Source organism: Rhamphochromis sp. 'chilingali' (assembly GCF_963969265.1).
Source record: "Rhamphochromis sp. 'chilingali' genome assembly, chromosome: 14".
Lineage (NCBI taxonomy): Eukaryota > Metazoa > Chordata > Actinopteri > Cichliformes > Cichlidae > Rhamphochromis > Rhamphochromis sp. 'chilingali'.
In genome coordinates this window covers 18,127,861-18,154,935 of record NC_137941.1, presented here as the reverse complement: position 1 = coordinate 18,154,935, position 27,075 = coordinate 18,127,861, and the positions used below count along the sequence as shown (strand labels likewise).

At 39.7% G+C, this 27,075-nt stretch overlaps 1 protein-coding gene across 6 annotated transcripts in view; it reads right to left on the bottom strand.

Annotated features, from left to right (window-relative positions):
* uggt2 (UDP-glucose glycoprotein glucosyltransferase 2) overlaps window positions 1-27,075 on the bottom strand; it is a 51,853-nt gene that overhangs the window by 18,912 nt on the left and 5,866 nt on the right. For 4 of the 6 annotated variants that reach the window (XM_080903609.1, XM_080903612.1, XM_080903613.1 and 1 more), the window contains exons 7-27: window positions 26,227-26,323; window positions 26,076-26,148; window positions 25,824-25,924; window positions 24,209-24,308; window positions 23,694-23,754; window positions 23,329-23,420; window positions 22,481-22,631; window positions 13,347-13,466; window positions 12,867-12,952; window positions 12,602-12,737; window positions 12,211-12,342; window positions 11,955-12,119; window positions 11,347-11,470; window positions 11,170-11,268; window positions 9,847-9,941; window positions 9,108-9,317; window positions 6,672-6,803; window positions 5,083-5,213; window positions 4,651-4,746; window positions 4,345-4,447; window positions 610-689 (exon numbers count right to left, since the gene is read on the bottom strand). In XM_080903609.1, coding sequence (XP_080759735.1) covers window positions 610-689; window positions 4,345-4,447; window positions 4,651-4,746; window positions 5,083-5,213; window positions 6,672-6,803; window positions 9,108-9,317; window positions 9,847-9,941; window positions 11,170-11,268; window positions 11,347-11,470; window positions 11,955-12,119; window positions 12,211-12,342; window positions 12,602-12,737; window positions 12,867-12,952; window positions 13,347-13,466; window positions 22,481-22,631; window positions 23,329-23,420; window positions 23,694-23,754; window positions 24,209-24,308; window positions 25,824-25,924; window positions 26,076-26,148; window positions 26,227-26,323 — 2,384 coding nt within the window. The remainder of the gene's footprint in view (window positions 1-609; window positions 690-4,344; window positions 4,448-4,650; window positions 4,747-5,082; window positions 5,214-6,671; window positions 6,804-9,107; window positions 9,318-9,846; window positions 9,942-11,169; window positions 11,269-11,346; window positions 11,471-11,954; window positions 12,120-12,210; window positions 12,343-12,601; window positions 12,738-12,866; window positions 12,953-13,346; window positions 13,467-22,480; window positions 22,632-23,328; window positions 23,421-23,693; window positions 23,755-24,208; window positions 24,309-25,823; window positions 25,925-26,075; window positions 26,149-26,226; window positions 26,324-27,075) is intronic. The other 2 variants (XM_080903611.1, XM_080903614.1) reach the window with 1 other exon arrangement.

Sequence of the window (27,075 nt, the reverse complement as noted above, 5' to 3'; positions counted from 1 at the left end):
ACTGCAGGTTGATTGTAGACATTTAGTTTACTTAGATCATATAATGTACTTTTATTGGCTACTTGATATAAATGTAGCAAGTCGTCAGTTACATCAAATACAGGTAAGTTGTCAGTTGGGAGGATATGGAGTGGATGGGTTGAAGAGAGTAGATGTGCCAGTGACTTGTGGAGGGACATATCCTTAATTATACTGGTACTATGTCTGGTCAATTCAAGTCATTATGAAAATCTTCCCTGGAAAGTGAAGATTTAATTCTTGAAGGATTTTTGGTTTTGGTCATCTTTCTTTTTCACAAAAATAAATAAATAAAAGCCCACACCACATCTGAGCTGAATGCTGATGAACAGTTTCAACCTTTAATTTGCTTTTTTTTTTATTACTACTATTGTTTTCACTGCATGGTTTGAACTGCAACAATGAAGGTTGTAAGCAATTTGCCCAGAGATGCAAGTGGAGGCCCAAAGCAATAAGGTACTATTATTAAGCAGATTGCATCTGTGCAGTATAAAGGACGGGCCAAGTTAGAGATGCTAAGTCTGCAGCAGTAAGAGGATACACAAACAAGCCAAACAGGAAAATTTAATTACTGTTGGAGCTAGATCTTACCTCTTGAGAGGCATCTCAGATAACTTGGCCCTGCAGTTCATAAACACCTGCAGTCTCACATTGACCACTTGACTGAGCACCTGCAGGATTCACAGAAAATATGACCCAGTTAAAAATCAAGAAACAAGTACAACTTAAAGTGGCTGAAATGTGTTAAAACACACGTGAGCCGTTTTCTTACTAGTTACTTATTATATTGAACTTTTAAAAGTTCTTCAATGGGAAAGCATAGATATCCTTACATACGTTTCAAAAATTATTTTTTCAGTTAAAGAAAAATATCTTATATAATTATATCTATAAAAAATATTATATTAAATATAGTACAATTGCATTTGCAAGATATGAAAGTTTGAGTAAATCTCAGTTCAATTACAATGCAATGATTTTCAAGTCAACTGAAAATAATACAAAGATGAATACAAACTTTTCTCAAGTTCAGTATCTGACATGTTGTATTTGTACTACAGTGCTGTGAAAAAGTATCTGTCCCCTTACTCATTTCTTTCTTTTTTTTAAAATATTAGACAAAGACACCCAGGGTTAGTTTAAAATGCAATTTTACATTTATTTAGGGAAAAGGGTGGAGGTCATTTCTTTTTTCCACACAGAGCCAGGTAGGTTTGGATAGCTTTTTCCCTTTAATAAATTATATTACTTAGATATTTTAAGCAAATATAAAATGCAGTTTTTTAAATGACGATCATTTCATTCATTAACATTACAATTTGTGAATATCAAATACATAAATGTGACAAATAGACAATAAAATAAGAAAGGGGGCAAATACATTTTCATCCATCCAACCATCCTTCCGTCCGTCCATCCATTTTCTATTGCTTATCCAGGGCCAGGTCCCAGGCACAGCAGTTAGAGAATTACAGAAGTCCAGACATCCCTATTCCCACCTGTCCCCTACTCATCCAGGTGCATTCCCAAGAAGAGACATAATCTCTTCAGCGAGTCCTGGGTCTACTTAGGGCCTTCTCCTGGTAGGACATTTCTTAAACACTTCATCGGGTACCAAACATCCTCAACTGGCTCCTTTTGACGTGGAGAAAGAGCAGCTCTACTCTCAGTCCCTCACGAAAGAATTAATCTTTCCCCTGTCTACAAGAGCACAACCACCCTTCAGAGAAAATTCATTCCTACTGCTTGTGTCCATGATTTAATTCTTTCAGTCATTACCCAGAGCCTATGAGCATAGGTAAGGGTAAGAATGTAAGAATGTAGATCAACCCATAAATTGACTACTTCGCTTTTACACTCAGCTCTCCCTTCACTACAAGTGATCACAAAGGATTGATACAGCATTCGCATCACTGTAGATACTGCACCAATCCATCTGTCAGTCTCCCACTCCCACTCCCCTCTTTCCTCACTCATGAACAAGACCCCGAAATACTTCATCTCCTCCACTTGGAGCAGCAACTCGTCTCTGATGTGGAGTAGGCACTTCACCCTTTTCCTTCTGAGAACCATTGTCTCAGACTTGGAAGAGCTAATTCTCATTCCCAATGCGTCACACTGTGCTGTGCACTGCTACAGTGCGAGCTGTAGGCCACCACCAGCCAACAGCACCACGTAATTTTCCCCTCCATTAATCGGCACCTACGAGGTTCCTGTATGTTGTGTGTGTGTGTGTGTGTGTGTGTGTGTGTGTGTGTGGAGGGAGGGGGCTTAGGCTTGGTGCAGCCCGAAGAGATGACCTGGGTCCGCCCTTCTGTGGGCTCACCACCTGCAGGACCCATAATAGGGATCAGGTGTATTGTGCATTGTGTGTTAATAAGTAAATGGACTGATTCTTATATAGCGCTTTTCTACTCCCCCGGCAGTGTTGGGGAGTAACGGAATACATGTACCGCCGTTACGTATTTAAAATACAAAATATGAGTAACTGTATTCCGTTACAGTTACCGTTTAAAAAGGTGGTATTCAGAATACAGTTACTTTGTTGAAATAAATGGATTACACTGGGGTACTTTCCTGTTTCGGTTTTGTTTGACAGCTACGTTCTGATGTTCCAGGCGGCAGCGTTACGGTTGCCATGGTTACAGGGCGACGCTCTCTCTCTCTCTGCGACTGTGTGTTTCCTGGGTGAGAGAGCGCCTTTTTGTTGTTGTTGTTGTTGTGCTAAGCTAACAGGCAGAATGCTACAAGCATAGCTCTAAAGAATGTAGCATCATGGGCAGTGTAGTCCGTGTTGCAGGGAGAATGGACTGCCATACCCGTTATGGGTCTGTGAGCGCGAGGAGGGAGAAAAAGGGGAGTGGAAAGGTACGAGTTGTCATCGAGGAAAAACGGGAGCTGGAAGCATGTAAATATAATAATAACCACTGCAGCCAAGAAGAGTGCCTGACGAGCCCAGTTGTAAGTAAGCTATTAAGACTCGACTGTACACCGTGTTCGTGTTTTCCTCCGAAAACAATAAGTTCCGTTGGAGCAGCCTTTCAACGCCTCTCTCTGTCTGTCGCAAGAAAAGTTGACCCACACAACAAAGTAAAGCTATTTTTCGGCTACGAGCCGACAGGGACCCCGCCGTATTAGTCAGAGGTCCCTTTACTACAGTTCGGAGTCGCGGACCTTCAGTAATAGTAATAAATCACACAGCAATAGTACATTCACGTTGTTGTAAAAAGCATGATAATATATTAAGTAATCCAAAGTATTCAGAATACGTTACTGTCATTGAGTAACGTAACGGAATACGTTACAGAATACATTTTGGGGCATGTATTCTGTATTCTGTAATAGAATACATTTTAAAAGTAACCTTCCCAACACTGTCTCCCGGAGTACTCAAAGCGCAGTATACAACATGCCTCATTCACCCATTCACACCTACTCATACAAGCACTTCTAGACTCAAGTGCAAACTAACCAACATTCACACACATTCACACTCCGAAGAACGCATCGGAGGGCAACTTGGGGTTAGTATCTTGGATATTTGGTATGCAGACTGGGGAAGCCAAGGATCAAACCACCAACCTTCCAATCAGTAGCTGATCTGCTCTACCACCAAAGCCACAGCCACCCAAGTGGCAGTAAGGGGCGGAGGCCCTGATGGTATAATCCCCTGATGGTCCTGAGTTCGATTCCACCACCTGTCCGGGGTCTTTCTGTCTATAGTTTGCATGTTCTCCCCATGTTTGCGTGGGTTCTCTCCGGGCACTCGTGCTTCCTCCCACAGTCCATAGACATGCAGTTAGTGGGGTTAGCTTAACTGGTAATTCTAAATTGCCCATGTGAATGTGAGTACAAATAGCTGTATGTGTTTATGTTTTAGCCCCGCGACAGACTGGCAGACTATACCCTCCCTCTCACCCTATGGTAGCTGAGTAGCTGCCATAGGGTTCCAGCTCCAGCAACCCTGACAAGGATAAGCGGAACAGAATGGATGGCTGGATGGATGTTGTGAAAACTTTCTGGCCAAATTAATTAATGTATATGCCACATACACATTTTCTTTGTCATTTTTTTCCAATAATTCCAATAAACAAATAATTATTGTATTTAAAGTAAAGTCTATAAAAGAATATAAAGACTAAAATGGATCCCAGTATGATCCTGAAAATGACACAGTCTATCATATTTTTTTTACCTCAGCAATCTGCATGTCTTTCTACCCTTCCTACATTGAAAGTGATTTTAGGTGTGATTTTATAAGTTCTTCCTATATCAGAAAATGATAAAGAATAATGGGGAAAAATATAAAAATGCACTACAGCTTACAGTCAGAAGGGAGGAAATCTTCTGTGCTTCTCTTGTGAGGGGGTCAACGATTGCCACAACATCATAGAACACCTCGTTCTCACGTGGAGAGAGATGAAGCACGCTGAGGAACAAAAAAAGCACACCAGAGCGAATTCAACAAACAACATCATACAATCCTTAATCAGCAGAACTGCAAATCAAAAGACTTGCAGCTTGGCACTCCTTGAAATGATGGCATTGCAATTTTCAGGCCCATTACAAAAAAAGGAGCATGAATACTTTCCAATGAGACTACAGATCCCAAAGGGGAAAAAGAAATCCCACCTGTGGGTGTCTTTGATAAAGTGGACATCTCTTCTGACTTCTCCTTTGGGGGCTGCAGTTAGCAAGGCATCAACTTTCATAACTAAGTCACTGGCACTGAGGGGGAAAAAATCAGTTTGTCATTTTCTTTAAAGCATTTGTGTTAGTGAAGATGTTAACCAGCCCTTGCGCAATATAATATCAAGCTTTAAATAGGCAGAGTCACGCCTTAATCAGGCTACTGTACCTTAAAACTGAGAAAGTGACATTTCTTCATGACAGAATACTTTCAAACATTTGATACATGAGGAAAAAAGAAAATCCTACACTAACAGATAATTCTAGACAAACTTAATGCAAAGGTGACACAGAGGGAACGCTTAAACAGATGCACACATTTCTATCACAGACACTTAAAAGAGACAAGTAGGCCAAAAAGAAATACAAACATACTGCTTTGGCTTCATTCCCATCTGTTTAACTCTGGCTTTGACTTTCTCTGCAGAACCGCTCAGAGTAATCTTTTCCAGCAAGTGGAAATCCTCCACAGTGAATTCTTCCTGCTCTTCAAACAGACCAAGGATCTAACATGAGGAAAATAACACAGTCAGAACACGACTTTTCCCATTCTTATCTCACCATGTATTATGTACAACTTTCCCAGGGGATGTTAAATGTAATGTGATTGTGACACAGTGTTTTATCCACTTAAAGTCACGGTATTCAGTGAGGCTGCCTGGTTTTTCTATTCTGGGAGAAGAGCCCTACCACTGCAGCAGAGCAAAGTAAGATAATATTAATTGTTACTGCCATCACAGAGACTGGCCTCTTTATCCGTGGTTGTCAGCATTGCTGTTGCTGAGACATCAGTCACCAGCTCTGTACACGTACAGTGAGCACGTGTGCGCACACACACACACACACACACACACACACACACACACACACACACACACACACACACACACACACACACACACACACACACACACACACACACACACAGCCGTGCCTGCCACTTGTGACCTTTGAGAAATAGACATGCTGATATGACAGTGCTAAGAAAGCACTCTGAAAACACTAGAGGGAAAAATCCTCCAAAAGTGCAGCTGCATGGAGAATCTTTCTCTGCTGTAGCAAACAACACCACCAGTGCTTCTTGTCACTGGCAATAAAATGTTTTCTATTCAAGAGAAGCCATCTAAAGAATCAGCTGCCTGTCAAAGTAACTATTTTTCAAGTCACAAGGAAATTGATAGTTGGTGAGTCTCAAGTCAAAAACCTTATCCCAGTGAAACTTCTTACAAGAAGAAGTCATCTTCTAGATCATTAGTTGCCAAGTTACTGTCACACTTAATTTTGAACAGGGCAATAGTTTCATTAAGTTAGTCGTATACTGAAATTAAACATCTAAAACAGTTTAATACATTTTCAAAGCTGGATGTGTTACTTTTAAAGAACAGAGGTAGATATTAATCATGTGATTAATTTTGTGTGATTTTCTAACAATACTTTTGTACTGCTTATTAATTTCCCGTGGTTTTCGGAATCTGTACAAGCTGCATTACTACATTAAGGGAGAGAAGCTTTGAGTTAAAATGAGTTGAACTGTGGCTGGCTACTTGTTCAGACTGTGATCACACACAGTTTATTTATTTATTGTGTTTCCGATTAGAATATTGGGAAGTTGCTTATGCACAGAAAATATGACACTATTGCAAACATTTGCTTCCTCCGTGTGTAGCATGACTGCAGGGCTTTTCCTGCTTATGAAATTTTCGAGCACCAAAGAGCTTTGGTTTTTGCCCAGAGAAAAATCACCAGGACTGAGTTTTTATGTAGGTGGGGTTACTTTTACTCATGAGCCTTTACCCATATGCCAAAAAATAACAGCAGAAGTTACACAGCCATAAGTATATGTGTTCACTCATTAGTGGCGTGGTTCTTTTAGACCGAGGAAAAACCCTGGATTTTCTGCCATTGATCTGATTGACTGCATCCATTGTCAGTTTTTAACTATGCATAAGCTGGAGCCCACTCACCCTCCCATTGCTGATCACTGCACGCTGTCCAGGATTGAGTTTCAGTACGTCTTGACAGAATAACTGCTGAGTGCGGATAAAATCAACTTCAAGGGTGTTGAATTTTTTCTCAAAGGCATCCATATCCATGCCCTACAGCAGAAAAACAAAAGTTTGTTTACAATGTCAGATAAATTGATTGCATCGCTGGCTGGCTAAGAATATGTGATGTAATCCATAGTTTGTGGTCAACTGAAATATCCAATAACGCAGCTGAAAGACATTTCTCTCATTTCAGCCTGTCCAAAAATATAAAGAGTGATGCATTGACATAAAAATGATGTATGTGAGACAAAAAAAATAAAAATTATTCACAGAATCATTGATGCCTCGCATCAGCACAATCACTGCAGTTTTCAAACATAAAATATTTCAGCCAGACCTGTCAGAAATGCACATTTGTGAAAATGAGATTAATCAATTTGTAATTAATATAACAAACTCCTAATTAAACCCCTGCCAGTTTTGTCTATAACAAATTAGGTTTGGGAGTGTGGAGGGTTTGTGGAGTCAGGTTATTAGTTTCTCCAACATTTCTCTCCTCAGGAGAACAGGTGAAATACCAATAATGTCAGCACAATCCAGTCAGCAAGTCTGTCTGGCAGCCAATAATAAACTCATATCCCTTGGCTTTGGGTCTCAAGTCACACTGCTACATCCTACCTATCACCCCATCTCTATTTCCAGCCTATTCTCTCCCAATTGTGAAAGGCTAGTATAACTGAGGGGAACTTCATTATAGTAGGTCCTAAATAAAAAACAAACAAACTACACAATCTACTGCATAACTGATGGTGAATATACTCCATCAGCTGATTTGTTGATTAGTGGCTGAGAATTTGCTTGCGTATGCACAGTCCTTTGTGGGTGGTTACTGCGCATTACAGCATGAAGACGGGAGAATGATTTAGTTCTGCCTTAAAGCAGCAGTGATGGTCAGGCTTGGCTGAAAACATGTGGATCACATAACCAGAAGCTGTGAGCAGTTGGCTATTTATCAGCTTCGGGAGACCATGTTTACACCAGCACATTTTAGTTAAAGATTCATAGCGTGTTGCAGTCTTTCAATGGCCTCAGTGACATTTCAAGTGGAACTGACAGTGAGCAGGCTGTTTGCCTGGGTGTCCAAGGAGTGTGGAGTATCATGCGTGCTGTAAATGCATTCCATGAGTTGATGTTGAGGAGAGAGATAAGAGAATGGGCTCATCAATCACTATTTTCCTGACTGCGCACTTTTTCTCCTTTTACCTCCATTAAACCATTTACCTAATCAAATATATTATTAAATACTTATCAGTTATATCAGAGCAAAGCAACTTTCTTACCAAGTGATGCACTTGGTATGAAACTGAAGTTTTTTCTTTGGACAAGTAAACTTTGATAAGGTAGCCATGCACAAGATTCAAGTTAATCTAACTTTTGTGTGTCTAAAATAGATAGCGTTCCAACAGTTTTAACTGCTGTCTACTTTATAAATGCACACGGATTGCCAGCATCTTGCCATCAATCTGAATAAGTCTTTGTCAATGACTCAACTCAATTCAGGTCATATTCTTGTTATATTCCTATAGAACAGGAAGGGTGCTGAACACAAATGTAATAGTTATATGTAATAGTTAACAGGCAGCAAAAGATATATAGATATACAATTTTCAACAATTTATCACAATTATTCCCAGGTTTATTATCAGAGATAGATTGTATGAAACTGCCAATTTGATCCCAGTCGATCACAGACTGATATCCGACTGACTCCATCTTATGCCAAGATTTATGGCCGGTTTTAATGACAGCGTTCCTATGCTTGACAATCTTATTGTGCAACAAAAAAATAACTGCAATAACTTTATCTTACAGAATAAAATAAATATTTGACAAAGATTAACTTTGAGGACATAGTTTCCAGTTAAAAAAGGTGACAAATTAAAATGTGCGTTATTGGAGCACTGATAATATTGGAAAATGTTATAAATCACAATATCATATTGTGGGTGAAATATTGCGATAATATAATATCACATGGTGTCTGGTGATTCCCATCTCTACTAAACATCAGCATGAATATAACGCATCCAAAATATATAGATGGGTGGACTGTTGGCAGCTATACATCTAATCTATGTCTAAATTTGGAAATAGTTGGATTAAAACAAACACCTATTTGATCAAATAAAAACTCAAAAGTAAAAAAAAAAGGAGCAGTGAAAAAAACAAGCTCTTATATTAGATTTTCCTCTTTCAAGGTTTGCCACCTTCAAGGTAAAAGTCAAATCATGTGGTTACAATATGATTTAAAGTAGTGATTCTAATATAAAAGAATATATATATATAAAGTCCAAACAAAATATGTGTAGTCTGAAAAGAAAAGAAAAGAGCATTCTTTAATCCCCTCTTTACCTGCATCAGTAAGTCTTTCATCTTGGTCCCCTGCTGGAGGAGCTGGCTGCTCTCCTCTTTTAGGAGTTTATGCACAAACTCTGCCGCAGCCTTATTCTTCTGGGTGAGGAGAGAGGCCCAGATAGCCCTGTACAGCACAGTGTTATCGTCGTAGGGTTTTTCACTGGGGTTATCTATCACCCCCACACGCACTCCAGGACTGGCCTTCTGCTTGCACACACACGCGCACACACATATAAACATAACGGCACTATAATTCACAGTAATAGCAGACATGCTCATATATCCAGCTACCACATATGTCACTGATGAAGAGCTCTCAAAAAATAGTGCTTTAAAGTAAAGATCTCACCTTTTCAACCTAATCTACTACTAATGATCTCTAAATGACAAAAAGAACATTTGCTTTATTACGTTATTCATCTGTAGAATATCACCACAACATATTTCAGTTAAGACGAATCTACACTGATGATTTTTTGTGAGAGCACACAGCAGAAAATGACATTTTAATTATAGTTTTTGTTATGAACCTGCCATGATAATCACCACCAAAACCATTTCAGAGTTCTGCATCCCTTCCACTTCTATTTGATTTTTTTTAGTGCACAAGTTTTGTTGCTTTAAGGATAAGTTGGAGTATTAGATTTATCTGTTATGCCTTCTAAGACGTCCTGTGTACATCCTAAATGATAACATAAATTAAAGAAGTGAAAAGAACAGTATTGATTTTACTTACCAGGTGTTTCAGAGCACTGAGCAAGAGTTTTCGTCCTGACACCTTCTGAAAATCCCCAACTACCCACAGAGTTACAGGAGTCATCCCATCCTCATCTGAGGTAAAAGAGTAAAATCTTTATAGAATAATGTGTACAATACAAATAAGAGCCATTACTGCCATTACTGTAAACCATTCTAAACTCAGACTCTACTTTATATTCTTTAGCTTTCTAATCGTAAGTCTCCTGTTATCCCCAAGAGCAGTCTATTTTGGTTGTTTCTAGTGTCCTGTTCTTCCCTGTTCTTCAGCTGCAGCAGTCTGTTCTCTCTTCGAGTGTAAGGTGTAGCAGCTTCAACCATGTCTGACTCTTCTTCTTCACAAGTTGTTTTGCTCACAGAAGTGTCGCAGATTTTTTGTTTGTTTTGTTTTTGTACCACTAGGGACTGTTTTTCATTAAATCCCAGGAGAACAGCGGGTTTTTTGTTTTTTTCATTTTTAGATATTCCGATTTGGCACCAACTAAAGGCACTTAGATCCCATGTGTTTCTCATTCTAATGTTTGGTTAACATAACATTTTGGCCACGTTTGTGCGCTTTTATGTACTGAGGTGCAGCATTAATGGGATAGTATGCAGGTGCAGCTGATTAGTTAGCCACAGCAAGTATAATCACTTCACCAGTAGAGGACAAATTTATTTATGAAGAATTCAATCTCTCAATGTTGACCTAAATGTTTACACAGCTTTCAAAGACAGTGTCTTGTAAAAGGTCCTACTCTGTCTATACACTGATAATCACATGAGAGGGGAATGAAATGTAGTTATTATAGTGAATGTTTAGTTTGTGTCAGAGGTGAGAGAGACTAAGACATCTGTCACATATTATAGAAGAACCTTGCCACCTGTCATGGTTATATTCCCGCCCCGGCCAGTCAGCCAGTCCTTCAGAAAAGCAGGCAGTTGGCCCGACAGCTACTCCACAGAGAGAGAATGGCAATCAGCCTCCTCTGAAACACTGCAGCTAGACTCTGGGCCCGAGCAGCGAAATGCAGCTCTGATGACCATTTAGACTGCTGGCCAAAAGCCAGTCAGAAGACCCAGCAATGATTTTGCTGGAGGCACAGCCTGCCAGCCCTAATAAAACCCAGTTTCATATTTCCATACATCAGCAAAGCAGTGTGGGATTCAATTTGTTTATAACAAAAATGCTAATTTTACAGATACACCTTATATTAATGTAGAGTAGTTATTCCAGTTTATACAGCATTATGTTTCTAAATATGAGATTTCATCTGAAATAGTGTTTACTGGGAAAGCAAACCAAAAAGAAGTGACTTCTTACCACTATTTGTGAAGTACTTCATTCTCTTAGCAATCACTGCCGTTTTGTCTCTGGTGTCCACATAAGAAAACATATATGTGTCTTCCCAATCATCTGCAACTGCATATAAAGGAAAGTATAACATAAGAGGAATGTAAACAGTGGCATCCATATTTTATGGCATAGAACAAGGAGCACCTGGAGTGGCTGTGAGGTCAAGGTACTTTCGGTCACTGCTTAAAATAAGAGGGTTCATCCTGGGAACCACATTGCCCTGTTCCATTAGATAGTCTACCACATCTGAGCCTTCAGATAACTGGCCCTATAAGGTGAAGGACATAAAGTGTGTTAGTTACATAACTGACAGCATGAACAAATTGCCACCGGTGCAGTTCCCCAGTGCTTGAGTACTTCAGTTCACTCATGTCTGGGTTTTTCCTGACTCAAAGTGGGCCTTTGGGAAATGAATCATTATTGGTCCACATATAATTAAGGTAATGAGTACGCATTGCTTTACTTAACAGAAGTCTTATGAATTTCCCTCTCATTTCTTCCCATTTGAAAATTAAAACTGTATTTTGTCACTCAGTAAATTAATCTCCATTCAAAGAAAACTCTTTAAAAAGATGTTTTAATGACATTGCTGCTAATTTTGGTCAGATTTTCTTTCATATGCAGGACAAACCTGCCTATATATGAATGTAAAAATTTCACCTCTCATTACAACAACAAGACAAAAAAAAAACACATTGGTTTCATAGGCTGAATATGAAGAGTGAGTCTCGTTTCATGCATATGCATCATACCATAAAGACGGCTCTTTGAAAGGCAGTAGTGGTGTCCATTATGCGCTGAAGGATGACTGTTTCCAGCTCCTCTGGGTCCATCTCATCAGGGCTCAAAGGGACTCCATTAAATAAAGCCAAAGGCAGGGCACCCAAGCCACTCTTTTTGTAGAAGAGCGCACCATCCTACAGCCAACAAAAGTTAAAATCAGACCCGCTGCTCTTCATCAATCATACGTTATTACTTTTACTTTCAATTAACAAAAAAACATCTTACCTTCCTTTTATCATCATACTCTGAATCAACTCCTAGAATCCTTTCAGAATTGGCTTTTGGGAATTTTCTCTTTAGGTAAGCAGTGATTGTATCAGCAGAGAGCGTCTCCCCTACATCGACTTTGCTATACAGCTGCAAGAGAGTAGCAAGGAAGTTCAGACTTGACCATCACTCTCTTCGGATCCCTCTCAGTGTCAGTACTTTCCACCGCAATTTTAAAAAGCAGATAGCTGAGGAAAAATACCACTGACTCATCTATTTCAACAATGTCTCAAACTGTAGGATAACACAAGTAAAATATTATGCAACTGATTTCCTAGGCACGCAGAGATATGAGCTGGCAAGAAACACTTGCTAAAACAACAGAGATTTATATATGCGATATACTTACTGAGACCACAGACATCAGAGCCTGGGGTATATCATACTCGTCTGCAATGTAATTCAGCAGTCGGTAAAATCCAACCCCTGCATCTGAGAAGCCATCAATCTCATCTTTGGTGTTGACAACAAACACAAATCCAATTCTGTACAAACGGGACAAAACAAGTATTCAATTTGCAGGTGAAATGAGAATCACTACCAGGTAAAGATTATGAATGCCAAGAGCGGACCATATAAACAGCTGTGGAGGTGTGAAAAATTGCAGCATCTACCTCAGGGGGATCTTGTGCTTGTAGAAAAGCTCTGCTAGCTTCACGAGCTCACCACTTTCTTCCTGCAGTGGATCTAAGAACAGCACCTAACAGCAGAGGTATCGTTATCAACCCCTGGTCGTAAAGCTTTGCAAACAACTGTGTGCCAACCTGACTTACACATGAAGCAAACTTTAGAAAAAAACAAATCAAAAACCAACACATCAGCAAGTTGAACCCAGACAAACTAGAAAAACAGAGGCAGTGATTTCAATTTTTTATTTTGTCTGACAAATCCTAGGACATGTACAATTTAAATGTATAATAAAGACCTGTCTCAGCTCCATTTCCTTTATTACCCACACCACTGTTTTTTCTTTATTGCATTAATGCAGTGTAAACAAATAGGAAATGCAAAGTCCAGCTGACTAGTACTCAAACCATTTGTGAATTTACTGGCTTGTCTCTCACTTGGTACTTCACTTGTTCTGATAAACTCACCAGGTTAAAGAAATTGCGTCTGATCTGCCGGATGACTCCGGGAAAGGTGGCTCTGAGGAGCTCCTGTACACCAGTTGGCCAGCTTCGGTACATTAGGTCATTCTCAATGTCATTTATCCACTAAAATGTACAGGTACAGGGCGCAGAAGAGTTAGTGGGAAAATATTCACTAGTTAATAATAACAGTAATCCCAAAGGTGCAGCCAAAATATGAAAAATAACAGAGGGATTAAATATTTAATGCATGAACAGTTCAGACTTCCTCTCTGGTTGTCATATGTAAGAATTTAGAGACATTTCATTTAGGAATGTGGAATTTTATAGATATATACACTTGAAATTTGCCCAAGGACACAACGACCGAGACTGTCCAAGCCGGGGCTCGAACCGGCAACCTTCTGATTACAAGGCGAACTCCCAACTCTTGAGCCACGATTGCCCTATGTTCTATTTCACAATATTAAAGAAAGTGATCTAGAGCTGTGAAATTTATTGGGTTACTCCTTTTCCCACATTTAAATTCAGCTTAGTAGTTTTGTGTAATCTTGTTGAAAAACAAACAAATGGCACCAATCATGCAACACGTCCTCCTCAGCAGAGGAATTATATACATGCAAATAAAGCAAGTAGAATGCCAGTGAAGCTGGCTAGTTTTGATGTATATAAAATTACATGTATTACTGTTCTTAAGTTCTTCGATCAGAGAAAACTATTGGACCCTGTAGATGTTTTTTTTTAAATAATCAACCAGAATCAGATGCATAACGATCCATCTGGCAATAATACTGGTCTTTCTCTGTGTAACTATGAAGCCTCACCAGCAGACTATCAGCAGGGGAAATGCAAGTTGACAAATATTTTGGTTGAGGGTGGACAGGCTTAATATCGTCATATATTTCTGACATTTTTATAGTACTTAATGTAATAAAATTGCCAGAGGCATCAAATGAAAACTTGCAAGTTTTTAATTTAATAACATTTCTTGGCTAACTTCCAACTTAATAACTTCCAAATAAATGAGGTTCCTGGATAGCTTCAGATTGTTGCAATAGGCCGATGACTGCTCTACTAATTTCTTACTTTAGGATCCTGTTAATGGAAAATTGTATTTAGTAGTCAGTATAATCTTTTAGTGATATAAGTTTGCATATGGTAGAATACTGCATGTAGTTATTTGTATTAGGAAATATTCAACCATGTATACTTAGAGGCATATAATTAATTGTGTGTGATCTCTAACAGGCTGCAAAGGCTTGGTGTGTATTCCACACTAGAATGCACACCCACATCCTGGGAGCACGAGAGAGGTCATACCTTCTCTTATTGTTTTACGGCAGGATTAACGTAGCTATGTCTGTTTTAGTTTAAGTGCTTCTTTACATATAGATGAACTGCTGGACTTCCTCACCATGTTATTTAGGGTGAGGGGGAGACTACCCTTTCCTGACCAAGGATGTATCTTTTGTGCTTTTATGACCCTTTGATCAGCAGGACACACACACACACACACACACACACACACACACACACACACACCACTGAAGTATAAATAAAGACCAGGGCAAAGCTCAGCGCGAGTCTCTGAGACTGCCCTTGCTAGCAAGAACTCTGTGTGTTTCTCTTCTCTGAGTCTTTACTGAAGAAGTGTTTTAGAATATTTTCCCTAACATTATTTGGTCCTTCGTAGCCGGATCAGAAAATATCAGAACTGTTATCTGTGACTCTGTTCCAGGATCCAGCACTGATTCCTGACGCCGTGGGGAGCCAGCACCGAAGCCTGTGCACAGCCCTCTTGGACGAGGAGAGAGCCCCAGGACGTTAAATTCGGGTCTGGGCCGGTGTTTTTAATCTGGTCCACGGCGGTGGGATTCAGTCCAATGATCTGAACCACCAGTGAGACGTCGGAGAGTGAGAAACACTATTTTGGTATATAAGACGGCCGCAAAAGTTTAAAGAAATGTGATAAAAAAAAAAAGGTTTAAGTTCGCCAAAAGGAACCGTGTTTTGACCAGTTTTAGAGGTAGCCGAAATTATCTTGTGACAAATTAGGTTTAAGTTCGCCAAAAGGAACCGTGTTTTGACCAGTTTTAGAGGTAGCCGAAATTATCTCGTGACAAATTAGTTCGCAAATGTCTATGTGTGTGTATGTGTCTGGAAGTAAGTTGATTTTACAGCACAATAAGCTGCTGAACTACTTCCATTTTTGTTTTCTTTGCTGAGGCTCACGTGCTGGTGACAGGAGAACGGTTGAGTTTCATCTCATAAAACTGATACCGCTTCACCGTTAGGGTGAAGTCGAAGGCCGTATCAGTAAACCAGTCTGAAGTCAAGCGTGCCAGCGACGGCCCAGCAAAATCTTTGAAAATGGGTGATAAACAAGTAAAATTAACACCTGATGAGAAATGTCTAGAAAAACAGCAAGCCGGAGCACGATTAATCCAAAAGAAAGAGAGAGGAATGCATCGTGGAAGAGCAAGAGGTAGAAGAAACAAAGTAGACAGTAACTCAAAATAGGATAGCAGCTCAGGTGAAGAGAGCAGTTCAGACTAGGAAGAACATAATAATCCCTCACCCAGTGAAAATTAGAGATCACAGTAGTTTGAAGTAGTTTAAAAAAGGGTTGGAAACAGACCCGACTGAATAGATATAAATGCAAGAGGAATAAAGTAAAATAAACAAAAAGCTAAATTACAACTTAATTTTAATGCATTCAAACTAATAATAAAAAGGATAACAACCTATAAACTGGTATTAATAATGAAAGCAGATAATTCACACAAACAGAACTATGATAACTGTGATAACTGGAGTGTGCAGCGTTTCCATGAGCAGTTTTCCTGCATCTTGACTTGTGTGTAGAGTGTTCATAGCATCAGCATCATGTTTTTGTTTATTTGTTTTGTTGGGTTGAAAAATAGTTAAACTGGTGATAATATTTATGGATCACCATGGCACATATCATCAGCCATGTGATTTATTTACGCAGATGACAAAGTGAGTGTGAATGTGTCTGACGTCACAGTGTTTGTGTGCGCTGTGTAAAAGTAATTGCCTTTGATTGTGAGAGCGGTGTTCTGCAGGTCACCAGCTATTGTAAAGAAAAAAAAAAGAGTGAAAAAGAGACAAAATTTACACTGTAGATGAAAAATAATTATAGGAAAAAGGTTTTGTGTTGATCAACCAAGAACAACTACAATCTCATTTTCTGCTTTTAAGAAAGGACTGTTCACAAAAACACACAGAGAGAGAGATGTGTGTTGATTAAGCAGTGATGATAATAATGAAAGTCTCTCAGTCTGTCGTTTACAGGTGGGGAACGGACCTGGATCAATTCTCCACGGGCAGCAGTCGGAAGAAAATTATAGGTAGAAATCATTAGAAAAAATTAGAAACGCCCAGCCAGAATTTTTTGGCTGAATTGTTTTGCACCTTCCCGTCCTCATCCTGAACAAGCAAGCTCCAAGGAAACTGATCTCTCCCTGAAGACACCGAGTGCAGTTTCAGAAGCACGAGCATGAACATCAACAGTGGACAGGAGTCCAAGAGACAATACCAGAGTTCTAAGCAGAGAGGTCCAGCAGCACTGTGGGCAAACGGCATCAGAAAGAGAAGAACCACCATCTAGATTGGATGGATGGAGATGCGTTTCCAGCAAGCTGCAACCTCACTGTGTGTGAAGGACTTTTGAGAAGACTGTCTGAGTTTGACATTTGCTATGTTTGGAGTGAGATGGCAATGAAAGAGACAGTGGGACAAAGAGAGACATGGGACAAAGCTGAAAAAAAACTGACTGCCATTGGACTGAAAAGTGGGAGAGAAGGAAAGGAGCAGAAGAGGGCTGAGGCTGCTGTTTTAGTGTGGGCAATCAAATTAGGTTAAGGAATCCGGGGAGACAAGCGACTGCCTGGAAGTGGAGGATTGACACAGTGTCCAGACCACCACAAAAGGGGGAGGAAGACAAGCACTGAGGTATGCAAGAGTACTGTTACAAAAATGGAAAGGTGACACCACACAAGCAGAATATGCATTAACCATACTAACACTTCCAAACACGAAATAACTCATGAAGATTAGACAACATCTTAAGCGTGTGAGTCTGTTTATCATCTTGTCCAAGTCACTTAGTGTGATGCAAAGACCAGTGGACTCATAGCACCATAGTTAAGAAATGATCAAATAATAGTAGAGAAGTGTGTAAGAAAGGCAGCTCTAAGAACATGCTCTGCTGGATATGCAGCTCCACAGACATGCATTAAACCTGCCTAATAACACAAACACATGTAATGAAAATTAGCTTGTTATCTTTCATCAGTGTTAAAATAGTGTCAATTTAGCAGACACTTGTTATCAAATACTGAATTTATCCAATGCAAAAAAATTGACCCTCTAGGTTGCAGGACAACAGTTTAACTTTTGTGGGAAAAAAGATTCTGGTTTGACCAACCAGTGATCACACAATAAATTTAGTTGTTGATATAGTAAATTGGGAGAAGCTTCCTGCTTGATTGATGCAGCACAAGTAATTTACTGTATGAGGGAAATTGTCTTTTGTGATACTATTTTGAACATGCATTTCTGTTGTCCTGTCAACTTAGTGGGTTAATAGCTGATATGCAAATTAGTTGATCAGTTTTAGATTAATGAAAGGTGATTGAATTCTAGCACGAGTGAATGGGATGTGTTGGAGTTGTTGTGTGTTGAGCGGAGACTCTAAAACACTGAGTTTCCTGTTTTGATGTGTGAGTGAATCCTGTATTTAGATACACAACTCTGAATACGTCAGAACAAACTTCTTTTGTGAAGTGCATGACAGCATGTCACATGTTTTATGATGAAGGGAAAAAAGGAAAATTGAATAAAATAGATCTGTGGCCTAAATGAATGAAGAGCACAGACCTGGTGATTAAACTCATAAGTTAAAGAAGACATTAGGCTTATGTTGTGTGTTGTGCAGCTGATGGTTGGTTTGGAGTGAATCTAGCTGATGATTCTTCTCCTGTTGTGAAGTTGATGAGGAGTTTGTGTCGTGACTTAACAAGGCCTTTTTATTTTGATACTTTCACAGTGCATTGAAAGTTTGGTTTGATAATCTCTGTTATTTTTCATTTTTTATTTTTTTTCAACAGGCACTGATTTCTGTTTGTCAATTTCTAAGCAGATCTGTACGTCGGGAATTAAAAGCGCTATACGACTCGTCGTCGAGAAAACTGTTGAAAGGTGAGCTTCTCCAAAATTAAAATGGGCTCAGGAGAAAGCCACTTATTTGGGACAAAAAGGATTCAGCGAGGAAATCCGATCTAAAAGTTCTTCTTTTTCTTTTGAAATGACGTCATTTTGCTGGAAGTGGAAACTAAATGCGACGACAGGTTCCACTATCAGCAAAGAAAGAATGAATGAATGAATGGAAATAAAAAACAAACTGACTGACTGGTAAAAGCTGACAGGACTTGACCACGACTCAAGGTTAACCTCCACCTAGACAGGACAAAGGGTGGATGAATTTATGTGTTTCCTGTTACAGGAGCAGAAAGATGACAGCAACATTCGAGGTTGCATGACGATTTAACCTGTTAAGTGCCACTTTCTGTGTCTGTGCATCTACCAGGGGTATTATTCACTATCCTGTGTTGCTCACAGAGGAAACTGTGAGAAAGTGTATACATCTGAGTAGCGCTAACATTTGCATTTTCTTTTCTACAGCATTACAGTTCTTCATGTGAATTGATCACATGATTTATACCAGGACAGCTGGTTGATGTTTTTTCTACTACAGGATTTCTGGGTTTATGTGTGAAGAAACTGTGTTTATAGGTTATGAGTGGTGATGCTGTTACACTGTGTTTTTGGGAAAATGTGAAGGTTACTTTGATGATGTGAATAACATGTGAGAAATTTCCTGTGTTGAAAACTAGTGTCACTTCTTTCCACAGTTATGGATGGTTGACTTTATGGTCTTTTTATGGCACCTCTGGAACCTGTTGACCTGCGTCTGACCACGGTCAATGTGTGTTGCTAATGTTTGTTTTTCTATGACTGGATGTAGAGGATTCGGCAGAAGCGGACAAGTGACATGAGAAAAACAAATAAGAGATACGGTGTTTATGGAATAGTTTAAAATGGAGCTCATTTGCTGGCCACCTTTGAGCTCCTAGTAATATATGAGTGGAGTGACTTTGCTTAAGGGATGTCACTGATTACATTAATGTTAACAGAGTACATGGGATGATCCATGTCTGGGGCAAATTGGGGTAATAGTTGTAATTTACTGATTTGAGAAAACCTGCACATGACACTTGTCCTGCTAGTGCTGAATGCTTATTACTCTTATGATATAATTGTTTGTAAGTGTGAAGTTTGATTTCACTTCCAGATTTTGCTTTCCAGGCCATGATGGTGTGTATGCAGGCTCCTGGCAGAGCCAGGTGTTATGCAAAACACACTAACATTTTTATTGCAGGATTATAGGTCCAGGGTGGTGCTGCTCCAGAGGAGGAGATGCCCTGATGTTACCTGGGATATGATCTAGCTAATCTTTTTCTTTAAGACAGGAATCTGATTTTGATGAGTTGACTCATGGGAGTGTCCATGTGTCAAGAGAAGGGATCCAGGATTAATATGAAACAATGAATTAACATTAAATTTTGTTTTATATAATTTTTGCAGCGATTTGTGTGATTAACAGTTCATTCAACGGGTATTAAACCTATGCAAGTGATGCATCCATGTTCAGATGAGGCTTTGATGGCCTATAAGTGAAGTTCACTGAACTAAGGAATGTGGTTTGATGATTGTTGACATGCTCTCCAAATAGAAGTTTTTCCTCCTAGCAAGGAAATACAGGTGCAGCAGTAATCTCCTGAGAAATCTTCAGAGGCCCAGTGAGAAGCGAGAACCATTCCAGGCATAACTGACAGCCCAGGCAGTGGTTGAGGTCAAAGGTCGAGCTGGTTGGGGCCCATCATGAGATCAGATTTTGGAGCCACAGCAAGGACCATGAAACTGCGTTGGAATGAGAGCTGTGCCAAAAGGGCTTTCCAGAGGCCAACAGAGGAGATTGTGGACAGAAGATGGGCACCTGAAGGATGAGGGGAGCGTGCCAAGCTCCATCGACAGCGCAGAAGGAATCTAAGGATGATATCATGATTCTGTGAAAGCACAGGAACCAGAAGCTATGGTGGTGATGACAGCAGTTTCCTATGAACATCACCTAATGCTGTGTCACTATACTGTGCATACGCTGGCACATTGAAGACTGCTGGGATCATAACGCCAGTAAGATAACTGGACCCAGCACCCTTTCTACAAAGAGGTTTTTCTGCAGAGGATGGACAGTAGAAGAGTCATAAGTATTCCTACCGCAGGATGAAGGCCTGAAGTGAGGTGATGGGGGTTGATAGAGGCCAATTCAAGTGCTTCTGACCATTTCAACTGCCTGCAAAATACCGGAGAGACCCTCCTGGATTTATCAGAGCCACTGCAAAAAGGTCGAGGTCCCAGGAAACCCCAGCACCCTCAAGACAGCACAATAGAGAAATCTCACACTTGGTTGTTTCAGTGGTGAGGGGGGAGTGCTGATTGAGCCCCCGTAGGGTAAGCTCGCACTTCAACCTCCAGCCTCTGATCAACTCTAGGGCAACCAAGTGCGAGGCGTGACGGACCTGTGTGCAACCATGGGAAGGTGGACCCTCTTGGTTACCTTGACTACGACGCTCACTTTTACAGGACCCCAGCTGGTGCCGGAAACAGCTGAACCAGGAGGAAGGCAGAGACGATGGACACACGACAACTCTCACCTAAGGGATATGACGCAAGACCACATCCCTCCGTGGATGAATAATGCCTGGTACCGTTATATCCACGACAGAACAAAAACAGAATCGGCAAATACAGACTGTTATGTCTGTTCCCATCTACCCAGCACGGTAACATACCCCACACTATATGTGTTCCTGGACCAACTCTCAGGGAAGAATTACTCTATGATACTAGCAGAGAAAGGGGACTTTGTGTCCTCTTCAACAACACATGCTGCACTTACATACCAGACGATGTACATTCATCAAACATGACTGATGCCCTGAATGCTGTGAGACAGATCCAGCAGGCCCAAAAATCAGGACTATGTAAGTGATACAAGTGACTGGTTTTCTTGGCTTTACACTGGCTCCTGGTTACAGGTGCTAAAAAGACTACTCATCGGAGTTGGGATATTTTTACTTTTATTTTGTGTCTTTGTAACGTGTATATTGCCATGTATAAAACTCATGATTAACCGCGTAATATTTTCTACTGTTGCTGCATAAATAGCTGTGACAAATGATGATGATAACTTTGGCCTGTTGGAACATGAAGACTTTGTGTGATTAATGACGATGTGGCAGAAAATGTACAACAAGATGTTACAAACTGGTATCTCACTTAAAGTTTTACTGACAACAGGAGGGAATGTTAATGGAAAATTGTATTTAGTAGTCAGTATAATCTTTTAGTGATATAAGTTTGCATATGGTAGAATACTGCATGTAGTTATTTGTATTAGGAAATATTCAACCATGTATACTTAGAGGCATATAATTAATTGTGTGTGATCTCTAACAGGCTGCAAAGGCTTGGTGTGTATTCCACACTAGAATGCACACCCACATCCTGGGAGCACGAGAGAGGTCATACCTTCTCTTATTGTTTTACGGCAGGATTAACGTAGCTATGTCTGTTTTAGTTTAAGTGCTTCTTTACATATAGATGAACTGCTGGACTTCCTCACCATGTTATTTAGGGTGAGGGGGAGACTACCCTTTCCTGACCAAGGATGTATCTTTTGTGCTTTTATGACCCTTTGATCAGCAGGACACACACACACACACACACACACACACACACACACACACACACACACACACACACACACACACACACACACACACACACACACACACACACCACTGAAGTATAAATAAAGACCAGGGCAAAGCTCAGCGCGAGTCTCTGAGACTGCCCTTGCTAGCAAGAACTCTGTGTGTTTCTCTTCTCTGAGTCTTTACTGAAGAAGTGTTTTAGAATATTTTCCCTAACAGATCCCTAAACAAGAACACGTGTGTTGATCTGGGAATATAGTCCTTTTAGACATCACTTACCATTATGGCTGGGTGTCTGATATCTAAGGCATAACTGTCATCCACAGCATTCACAGGTAATCTCAGCAGCTTATCTTGATGTTCTCCTTTTATGCCTAGATTATGTAGACCCTCTAAGACCTTGGCCTCTGACTTAAGTATGTCCAAGATGCTGAAAGTGCAAAATGATGTGTTAGTCTTTGATTCCATCTGTGTGTCAGTATATATGCATTGCACCAAATGCTTTACTTCTATCAGAGAGTGTCTTTTATTAATGCAATTTATTGTGTCCTTACTTTAAAACATATTATTTTGTTTATAACAAGTGACATTCACTACAAGTGGTAGTTATTATGCAATATTTCTATCAGGAAAAACATGAAAAATATAGCCCCAGCCAGATACATTAAACCAGATATTCATTCATTGATGAATATCTGGTTGATATAATCATATATTATATCTGTAGTATTGAAAGCAATATTCAATATACCATGATGGAAAATGTTTTCTTTGTCCACAAAATATAAGTCAGAGAAGCCCTGGACTTTTATCTTGCTAACACCATTAAAAAAGTAATTCAGCCAGAGCCAAGGAGACGACCAGCTAAAAGAAGAAGACAGCACTCTTTGTGAGTGAGAAGGATGGGTTATTCTGTCCAAGAGGAAAAAAAGGTGAAGCTGGCATTCATGTATCCATATTGTGGAAAATGACAATTCAAACCACATCAAATATTAGGATTTAATACATATTGAAAACTTAAAATTACTACAGCAAGTCATGATCGTATTGCACAAAGATCACCCTAGGTCTGGCGCTTCCAGGGGGGAGCACAGGCATATGACTGTACCTTCCTGCTGTGTTCCTACCTGAAGGGATTGTGAATGTCCAGATCAATGTGCAGCCCGTTGATGAAGAGCTCACCGTCTCCTGGGTGAACACCAATGGTCTCACTGAGGTGCTGAAAGAACAAGCTCAAAGTGTTAGTTGAATCCTAAAAGCCCTAAATGATTGATTCTAACATTAATGTCTGATCTTTTCACATGAAACGATGTGCACTGAGACTACAGAAACAAGTAAGGGTAGTAAGAGAGTAGGAGAAAAGCAAAAATAAAATGTCAAATTTACTGTGAAATTTATATGACACAGAGATTAGAAACTGATTCTCTAAAATAGAATGTGTGCAATGGCAACAGATATTATCAAAGACAGCAACTACGCTATGATATCGCACCTTTTGGTTCTCCTCAATTTCTTTTCTCATTTCCTGCTTTACAGCCACTCTTGTCAGTGATCTGTGGGAACAGTAAAACATGTACAGTCACCATCAGCTTTTACCGCATCCCCAGCCGGCAGTAAAATGCCAGTTTTAATTTCCAAAAACCTGTGGGTCCTCAAGATGGTGCGTTTGCAGTCAATTCCCTGTAAACACCCGACTCTTACTCAGCACTTTTTGAAGTTATTACAAGCTGCCGGTACCAAAATAAGCAAACATCTTTTAAAAAAGCTGATTAGATCCCTGTACAACAAATTATCTACATTCATTGCAGGGTTACAAATTGTCACAGAAAGGAGTAATAATGCTCAAATAAATGGGGCTATAAAAGGTATACTTTATGTGCACTTTAAGAACAGCATTTGTTTGGCCAAGATTCATACAGGGCAGGGCTTTGACAGGAATTGTGAAACCACATAAAACGTGTTAACCATTGAGCAAGAAAAAAAATAAAATAGGATGAATTTTCTTACCTGGCTTTGCTTGGAAAGTTCTGACTGAGATCTCGCAAGAGCTTTAAAGCATCAAACTTTGGTGCAGACATGATTCTAGAAGCTGCCTGGAAACTCAAATCTACATAGATCGAACAAAAGAAATGATCAACATTTATACATCTATGAATGCAAAGGTAAAGTCAAAGGTGGCTATTAGCTTTTCAAGCTCTATTTTCTTTTAAATACATAACACTAGAAGGGGCACCTGCACAACTTAAGTGTATTTCCTATGCAGATGACGCAATAATCTACACAGCTGCATTCTCTTCTCTGCCACAGGCTCCAGACGACCCTTCAAGAACTGCAAGCCTCATTGTAACATTTGGCTAAAATTGTTACGAAAACTCACTGAATACTCAGTGTATGCAGACCGTTAAGGGGCATTTAAAAAGAAAGAGGCAGCAATGTAGCAGCAAACGAATGCCTATTAAATTTAGCGATGGCAGCTGTGTAGCACAATGTATATTTTCGGTGGTTACACCTTTAGCACTCATTCTCTGCAGAGCTGCATTAAATACAGGAAGGTAGTGAGCTTTTATTTTAAGAGTGTGTCTTCAGCTTATAGATCAGCACAGTGTTGTGAAAACTCACATTGTTCAGTGAGATTGTGCACCATGGGCTGTTGCACATTTACAGAATACAGTTAACTGTCAGGACCATCAAAATAAAAATGGTAGGCACTCGGACATCCACTCAGAGCCTCATGCTCACCGTCTGATGACAAAACTCACATCACTCAGACCCATACAATATCAACCCTGTAAGTTTCCAAAGCAGAGCTCCACTCACAAATGCACCATTTTCACACTGCTTTCATTGTAGCTGCTGTTTATAGTGCAATGTGACAACATCCACGCCATGAGCAGTTCCACATATGTTGTGGACTTATTGCAGCCAAGCAATTGCCACCTACCAATGAGTACTTTATAATCAGATTTCTTGGCCCTTATTAAGTTTAATGTGACATTAGCAGCGGTACATATTTTTACGCAGAAATAATGTTAAACTCCCTCTCTCCCCTTATGATATTGCTTCTGTAGATCACTGCTCTACAGGGTACCCAAGATTTGTTCAGAACTTGGTAGAACAGCCTTCTTTGATTTTATGACCGGGTCACGAAGTAACCTTCAAAACACACTAAGGCTCAATAATTTTCTCTCCCTGGGGGAACTTGAAACGCTGATTTAAAAAAAAAAACTGCAAGTAAAAAGCTGGATTTTACTCCATGTATCTGCAGTCCTTTCCTTGTTTTAATGTGTCCCAGGTTGGCTTTTTTGTGATTTTACAATTTTTGTAACCTTGCAATGCTGTGCTTTCTTGGCCAAGACTCCCTTGAAAAACTGTTTTTTAATCACAATGTATGATTACTTCCTGGGTAAATAAATATTACATTAAAAAATAAAAAGTAAAATAAACCTCACCTGCACTTCATCAGTAATAAAACATACACAGTGAAGGCCTCACCTTTGATCCTCTTTTCAGTTTCAATAAATCTAAGCTTTTTCTTAGTGCATGATAATAGCAAATGCAGACAGACATTGAAAAATATCCTCAAACTGTTGTCAACAGCACTGAAAGGAAAAAAAACTGATACCTTGCATTTCCCACACTTTGAGAGGGGCCATGTCATTGGTACTCTCAAGAAGATGTTTGCGAAGCTCAACAAGATGCTCCTGGAGTTCAGGATGAGATTTCCTTAAGAGAGATAAAAGAAAAACAGAAAGACATGATACAAGGTGAAGATTTCTTTTTGACTCCTAATCAAGTGGTGTCAAATACACAGTGACAAAAACAACAGAAAAATAAACGATTAAAACATCTTTAGGACTGATAATATATTACTTACTTTAATGTCCCAAAAAAGAATCCTTGGACTTCATCATTATCATCATCCTCCACATTTATAACCGTCTTTGAATCTATAAAGCAAGAGATTCGTGTTTACTTGCCTGAGAAACAGAGTTCAACACACAATGCTGGATAAATCACTAACTGACCTTTTACTTCAGTGTCATCCACAGCTTTGTATTCTGTGCTTTTGATAGCCAACTCAACACCATACCCAGATAAAAGCATCTTTTGAGGCTTTGGATTCTGTATCAAATAAAAGCAAAGCAATGTAAAACAGTGCAGAGTTGAATCTGAATTAGAGCTCTATACAGAAGATACTTTCTGCCTATATGTACCCACTATACTCTATGTGAACAAAACTACATTCAAACACATTTGAAGTAGAATGCATCACACTGGGTGAGTTTTGGCTTGAGACTGTCGCTGGATGCCATCTTTGTAATAATTTTTTTCCCCTGGTCAACTATAACTGGAGTTATGAAGTGGAAAATGTCTCGAAGCAACAACGGTTTAGCCACAACAGAACACGCTGACACTAGTGACACGCTGACTAGTGCTGACACATTATAAACTTCCTATAGAAGTGAGAGATAATGACAGCACAAAGATCACCCTGGCTTTACAGCCAGAATCGATGTAAAGTACGTCTCCTAATTACATTTGTTTTTGTTCAGTTTGTTTCAGCATGGCACATCTTTAAGCCCATATCTAGGTGCCCACATACCTGTGGCAAAACATGTTGCCTTTTTATAGATTTTTCAAGACTACAGTCAGTGAAAGTTATAGACTATGAAACAGTTTACCTGTGGGAACAAAAAGCACACAAACTGACACGTACAGCAGCAGATACACTGACATTCAACCTTGACACCTGTGTCACCCAGACACTGCTTCAATCTTTCACAAGCGTAACGAGGAAGCTTCCACACCTACACACCGCTTTTCTTCAAGAAAAGCACATTTCCTACTTTCAAAGGCATCTGTTTGTCAGTTAG